Raw genomic sequence first — 7,926 nt, 5'->3', positions numbered from 1 at the left:
GGAGTTATTAAGGAAAAACGAAATTTTTTGCCAAAAGTTCGCTGTTTCGACGGTGGAATGGTCGGATTTTGTCAACATCAATAAAATGCCATATAATCATACTTAACTCGTTAAATACTCAAATTAGAAGAAAAATACATAGAATCTTTCTTTGTAGAGGATGTCAGTGCCTACAACTTCTGTATATAAAGCTTTTCGCCAGCGTCAATAATTAATTGGATATTTCCTTCTATACTTTTTAGCACGTAGCTATTTATTATTAGCATTGTTTTTCCGACGTCTGATTTCTTTTTAATTATAGGAAATGCATTTTTCTAAGGTACATAAACTTTTGGGATTGATTGTATAGCCAATACATCCTTAAGCACAGTTTATTACCTGTACATAAGTCGCTAGAGCAAAGTCTGTTTTCGGTGCAGTGGATGTAAGAAAATTCGTTTGAAACTGGTCTGTCAGCAAGCCAAACATTTGATGAACGATCTCGGAATGTCGTGAAATATCAACGCCCAATTCCAGTCCAAGAACCCTGGACACCTCCTCGAAGGTCTTGCCAGCAGAACCTGCGAGGACTATCGCCAAAGTCACGGTAATGCTGAGCGGCGAGAAAATTATGTTGTCCTGTTGCTCGATCATGGATGTACCTCGATTCCTATGAATTTCACGTTCGACGTCTAAAGCGAATTTGAACACGCCATTGGCTATGAGATTGTTTACCTGAAATTGTTTAAAACAATAAGCTATTATTTATTCGAATTTTTCAAGTTGCCTTATTTTATTTTAATTCACGGTTAAATGTTGAAACAAATTGTCTTAGTTATTTGGAGAATCTGAACTAGTTGATAATAATCAAACGATATAGAGAAAGCAAAAGAGAGCTTGAAGATGATTGAAGACCGTTTCTATTGTTAGATGAACTTTCTTGATCCTTTCATGCAACGCGAAGCAAACCGTAAGATCGTACGATTTGTTGTAATAGGCTCATAGTTCTGAATGTTAAAAAACTTTTATTCGATGTCGCAACAAGTGTAATAAATGGACATTTTAACAAGTGTCTGACATCGATAAAGTAATAATTAAATACACGTTTATAACATTTTAAAATCGCTATCTGACTTGGATCACTAGCTAATCTCATCTTCTATTAAGAACTTTGCGTGAATGTTTCATAATTTGAAAAGTTAAAGGCTCCTCGCTCATGATTCATATGGTAATTATCATAATCTGCTCGAAGCTCTTGTCAGCGGTGCATCAAAACCTTTCACTGGATATTAAGTATCTATATTTTCGTGCTTACGTGATCGCTCCATTCCTGCAACGCGTTGTCCGTGAATTTCGAACCGACAGCCGATACCATTTCTTCTTGCGGCGCGCTGCTTCCAAGTGCTCCGAGAGCCGGTGGTTCCAAGCTAGCGAATTGTGGTGGTTCGTAGGATGCGATATTTTTATTCACTGATTGCCGTATGTCAGTTGAATAGACATAAGGAACGATCGTGCTTTTGAATAGACTACTGTCGTCGGGATAAATCAGTTGGCCAAAGCAACTGATTGCGAGGCTTAGGAATATCGCTCCAGTCTTCATCTGTACAAGAAAAAAGAAAGGTTTCGAATTAGACATTCTTTGTATAAAAGCAGACATTTAAAACAATTTTCAGTACAACGTTAATTACATTATCGTGAATGTAGATAAGTTCACAGGATGACGAATTATCATTGCTTAGTTGCAATGTCTGGAGGACATCATTGAAACGCGGAAATCATAAAATACGATAACGATAGTACAATACGTTAGACTTGGCAATGATTATTTTTTAGTGTAAATAAACTGACTAATGTATTTCTAATAGAGAGGAAATGCATTAATGTCTGTTATCAGTGTTCACGCATTTCATCGAAGAATATTACATATTTTTTCTCAAAGAAGCAAGAGGATATTAATAACAATTTAACACGATATTTGGTACATTATCAGACATGCAACACTGAGTGCTAGTTCTAGTATTGATACTTTCTGCGATAAACAATTATAAAACGACTCGTCGGTGCAGAACGTCGGACGATTTAAGAAACCGGTTCCAACACCAGCTTTTTACCGTTGTCAGCGACTACGTATATATCCATTTCTCGTTTACCTCAACGTCAAATATAGTCTTTCTACCGACTCCTTTTTTTTTTTTTATCAAAGCATTGAACTCTAAAGTGAACTTCCATTTAAATTAATTACTAGATCGTTGAACATATGACACGAGAAAGACGTCCAATTCTCTTTAGCAATATTTAGTTGTTGTTTTTCGAATCATTAGACAAATTTGATAAAAGAAGGCTTTGTTACGATACATCATGGCCAGTGTTGCACGTGGCGTCGATTGTCTCTGCGTCAACGAGGAACACATGGCCATATACATCTCTCATTTGTTCACATTATCATAGTTTTTACATACGGGTTACTATCTCTGAAAATTCCCCAGAGTTATAATAATAGACATTGAAATCGGAGTTACGGTATGAATTCATTATCAGCATAAACATTTAAAGTCGCATGGAAACAATTTTGAAGCTAATATGCTGCAGTGGACCTCCTTTTTCCTTGAATATTAATTAGCAACAAGGATATAAAAACGAAAGTATTTTTCATTTGTGTCATGTGTTAATAAAGGAAAAAAATTCTAGTATTCTTTTCCCTATGTGGGACAATCTGTATAATTCGAACGCCATCAACATCGATCTTAGACCATCGTGACAAGACAATAATCTTATTTGATATAAAGACGTGGATTGTCATCATTATCGTTAATGGATTATGAAAGCAATGACACTATATAATTTCAGTCTAAGACTGATTCCAGGAGAATATTCCGCATTTGGTACGCCATACGTGTTAATAACTCGCGCACGACAATTTTACGACACAATGAGACGTATTACACGCCTCATTACTGATTAGAGGTGACAATGCCGGGGAAGTGTTCGAGCATCTAGCGGGAAAACCCATGTGGAATATCATTTAGAATCTGCAGGATGAATGAGAATGCGTGACGCCCGTGTTTGCGTTCAATGTGCACAACAATGCGTTATTAATCGCATTACATAGTAAATGGCCTCTTACGCATCCAGGAAAGTCGTTTACACGTGTCAAGATAGTAGTTTGATAAAACTTGAATAGCAATGAAAGATATTGCATTGACATGATTGATTACATAAACATTGTACGATTTCGTTAGAATACTTTTTTATAATGAATTTTATCTGTTAATCACTCATTTAAATGGTACGAAGATGTACGTAGATACCTATCGTTTATTCGAACATCATTCTTTCAATCTCGCACACTTTTAATGATATTTAATTTGGAATAAAAACTACACAAGCGACGGAACACCTAATTGAAGACATTTCAAATTTTCAAGATAATCGAATAATGGGACAAGTAGCGACGAAACGTGGGATTACGAAATCTCGGAAATATTTTATCCTTTGATACCAATTATCGGGATTCCATATGTTTATCTGAAATTTATTCCATCGCTGTTTACGCGATCGATGTTCCTTGGAAGCTCAATTTTCTAATCACGATTTCTTTCTGTTCTACCTGCCGCCATAAAACCTGTAAATGCAGAGTATGGTCACGACGATTACGTTCGCATCCAATAAATCTGTCAGACGGCTGTAGGAATTCCCTGAGCGAATCGTGAGCTCGATGACCCTACGTAATTACTCATCCTCGTGCTCGTACTGCAAAGGATTATCGTCGGACAACGAGGATCCGATACCGCAAGGATGTTTTTTCTTTCGAACGAAGAGTAATTGGAGAAACAATAAGTGATTAAGCACGTCATAGTTCATCGATTGTGCGTATTATCAGTGACCATGATCAAAAGATATTCGATTATGAAACTTGCATTTCTAATTAGAATGATTAAATATAGATACCTTCTATTAATAATATACTACATAACGTATTAAAATTTTCAATGCACTATCCATTCTCTTTTTAACTGACTAAATCAGCATTCAATAAAGACAGAGCGAACTAATGTAGAAGTGTTGTATGATTCATAAATTATGATAAATAAGAAGAATGCATTTGCTTAAAGGAGCATGACTTCAATACCACAATTGAACCTTATTGTCACTAATTCGTATGCATCGCCGTATCGATACCTTATTGTTAGCTAAGGCGCAAATTACTCATAGTTTTATAATTGAACTACCTATACGTAAAATCCTTGAGGCAGGAACGATCACCTCAAATTGCTCGTTGCGGTGAAATAATAGCCGCCGGTGAACAATAAACAACCAAATTGCTCCAAATTGTTTTGTGAATCAACTTTTACTTCGAATAGAATCACCACATGTTTTATAATAAAATAGTATGGAAATAATTGCGTGAACGTCTGATCTTCACAAACTAGTTCCAGCCATAGCGATGTAATTTTGCAAATTCTTGGAAAATTTGCATCCACGTGCTGGAATTCGCGTTACAACGATTTCATTGCTGTTACTGTCACTTTTGTTACTTTGCAGACTGACTGTCGATTATATCATTAACATATTTATTATATTCATTATTATTTTTTTCAGTTATTGAACTTATAAATTCCAATCCGAACATTTAATTAATAGGCAAGAAGTTACATATAATTTTATCAATAGAATTGTAAATAGAAACCGCATGTTACTTCTGCACAGATTAGTTTTTTGAAATCAAAGTAAAATTTGTTTTCACATAAATTTAAAATACCTCGACGCGCGCCTATCTTTTACTGATTGCGAGAGTCCAAAGGGATCACGAGTGTTAAGTGAAGACTGTCCAGAGCATCGCATTCTACTCACGAGAATCCCGACCTTCCTCAAATTCTTCCCGTCCGTGCGGTACATATGTACATACACTCTTCATCTTTGAGCCCTTACCTTTAGAGTCCTCGATGTATGTTGTAACTTCTGTGTCTCTCCTCTTCAGCTTTCACTCACGATTCACCGGTAGTTAAATATTCGTTCGTCTACTTTGCATAATCGGCAGGACTGAGATTCTTATCCGTCGAAACGGGAACGATGTGTTCGTCGCGTGTGCCTGATGAATCGGAGAAGTCCTCGACGTGCGAATCGATCAACAGCCGCGACGAGACTGACTCATGTCGGCCTCGGTTGTGCTCCGTTGTATTTACCGGGTTCTTCTCTGCCGTTTCCCCGTCCTCGTCGCGATTCCTCGTCCGGATCGTCTACCACAGCTACTGTAGGTCGCCTCCCAGGGTCACCACTCGTGATCCAGATATCTGCGACGGGCACGTGGCAGATGATTCGAGCTAATCGGTAAATGTTGACCCACGGTTCGACGCGACGGGTTTTCCAGCCGGAACCGCCTTCGAACCCGAAGAAAGTCCCCGGTAAAGTAAATCGCGAAAACCTCATCCAAATTCCGAATAAACACAATCATAGATATACGGATAACTTCTCACTATCTGCATTATATCATTTATAACCGATGTCTTATCTAACTATGAGAGTGCAATAAGCTAGACAAATGCGTATTAAATAAGACTTGTAACTATACTTAATCTTACAATTATTTATTTTTATTTAACGCAGTATTATTCTTCCCACCTAAATTAATCGAAAAATATTGTGTTACATTCGAAATTGTTAATTAATTTATGGGTCAAGAGTAAAATCGAGCAAACGGGTTTTCCGTGAGACAAACTTTCCTCTTTCTCAGATGACAGGAAAAAAGGCTCGGATTTACTCGTTCTAGGAAAACGTAGGATTAGGATTAAAAATACTTGGTACTTCCGAAGAATGCAGTTGTTTTGATAGCCAAACGTATGGTATGAACGGATTCCCCCTTGATACCTACGGGCAAGAAAGCGTAAGTTCCCAAAATACATCTTAACTTATTTCAATGATGCCTTACAGTTTAATAGAGACGTCATTAAAATAACAAAACAAAATTTACAGAGTTCATTGGTAAATACGTTTCTTACGTAATAAAATTTATCCATGTTAATAGATCTACGCGTTTTGTAATTATTTGATTGCACTTGGATCATTTAATCGTAGTTATTGCTGTTTGCGTTTTATATCTACTCCTTCTGCAGAACAGATGCGACTTGTTTTGATAGTTGACGCAAATCGACGAGAACATACAGGACGATCGCATGGGTTTTTCCAAGGGTGGGTTGTTTCGCAGGAAGGGCCACTAAGCGGAATTAAATTTATTAGTTTATTCAGTGTCAACGAATCATCGTCCCAATGAATAAGTTCTTCCAAGACGCATTCATGCTATTATAAACTTGCTTTATCAGATTCAACGGTAATATACCTGAGCGCATCAATGAGTAACTTTCCTTAGAGCAGGTATCTATTTCTGGGAGTTCCATTGATACTCATAGATCAATAATGACGCAAGAAGAAAGATTCGGCTGAATCTCGGTGATAATCATGTTTTTCATTTAAGTGAGAAGGAAATTACGTGCTTTGTCTTAACATTTAATTCTTTGATAGCCAAGATGACTTTTCAAACATGTAATGCGTCATACTCAGAAGTGCATGTTCAAAAAACAGAACTACAAATTTACATATAAAACTGAGTAGCGTTTCATTATTATTATTTTAATTTGAGGGAACAGTGGAGTCAAAGAAGACATGGATATTGTTATATTTTCGTACTATTACAAAATTCGATAATTCTGATTCTGGGAATAATAATCAAAATTAGCCACGATCCATGGCTGAAGTTAGAATTCAATGAAATTCCCATGGTCAAGTGATTAAATAATTGCACTCTATTATAAAATGAGAACAATTGATGATCACACCGGAATTACGGAACGTTCGTCTTTAATGAACTCCACATACCTGCGTAACCATGTACTGTACGATTGGGCGCCACGAGATTATTTAAATATTAAAAAAAAAATGAATGAAATAATTGTTCATGCAAACAATAAAATTTGCGGTTAATAATTATAGATCAGGAATAAATTATTATGAAATGAACTCGTTTATCAGAACAAAATAGATTGAATTCCGCTACCTGAATATAAAATTCTGTTTGCGATAGTGCATTGTTGCGAGGCGTCAAGTTACGAAAATCAATGGTAGCGATAATAACCTGCAGGAAAGATCCATCCTGCTGATAATTAATTGCACGTTACATAAATAAAAAATCGATTGGCCGTGCGCGTTTTCCCGTAAAACTGCGGTACTATTATTTTGCCAGCAGCCAATCATGCAAATGACGCTTCTTCAAATTAGAAATCGTGGATGCGTGGGAGTGATTTGGAAAGTGACAAATGCAAATTGAATTTTTGTGATCTAAAAAAGGAAACAGTATTGGGGAAACTGCAGTACAAGTTATCACAGTTCTGTGAACATTTGCATACTTTGAAGAAAGATCTAACCGTAAGAGGAAAATCTGTAAGCAGGATACGGTACATATCTCGTTTATGTGAAATGAAATAATAATCAGTAAACCAAAGGAGGTTTGCGGTCAATTTACTTATTCAACTCCACGTGCGTACAATCAGTTGATTATTTTGGTCGTGACTAAACTGGAAGCGATACAAAAACTTGGAATTACCAAGCTGGAGGTATTGTTATAACAGGAGTAAAGAATCGCGATTAATATCTTCAAAAATGTCGACGTTCTAAATGTAAATGTGGTTTGTACGTGAATGAATTAAATTAGCAATGATTATCATAACATTATAGTGAAAAATATTAAAATAATTTATTCTTGACACGTGAGTGATTTTGAGCCCACGATATAGATATAGCGGTTTCAATATAAGATTATTATCGATTAAGTTAAAAAAGTAAGTCAGATATACTTATCCCTTCTTTATGATATCTATATATATTTGTATATACAAGCTTTCTTACGTAAGATTTGTACACACATATTATGTGCACAAGAGTCATTTAAATATATTT

General features: G+C 36.1%; 1 protein-coding gene across 1 annotated transcript in view; it reads right to left on the bottom strand.

The window, feature by feature from the left end:
• The window catches only part of LOC108624627 (leukocyte elastase inhibitor), a 7,678-nt gene extending 2,483 nt beyond the window's left edge, over positions 1–5,195 (bottom strand). Inside the window, exons 1-3 of the mRNA XM_018024049.2 lie at positions 4,909–5,195; positions 1,295–1,579; positions 379–714 (exon numbers count right to left, since the gene is read on the bottom strand). Of these exons, the coding sequence (XP_017879538.1) occupies positions 379–714; positions 1,295–1,579 (621 nt within the window). The 5' untranslated portion in view covers positions 4,909–5,195. The remainder of the gene's footprint in view (positions 1–378; positions 715–1,294; positions 1,580–4,908) is intronic.
• Positions 5,196–7,926: the final 2,731 nt, after the last annotated feature.

The sequence above is a fragment of the Ceratina calcarata genome, unplaced genomic scaffold, assembly GCF_001652005.2.
Source record: "Ceratina calcarata isolate Rehan_Ccalc_2016 unplaced genomic scaffold, ASM165200v1 scaffold117.2, whole genome shotgun sequence".
Taxonomy (NCBI): Eukaryota; Metazoa; Arthropoda; class Insecta; order Hymenoptera; family Apidae; genus Ceratina; species Ceratina calcarata.
This window is presented reverse-complemented; position numbering and strand designations above follow the sequence as displayed.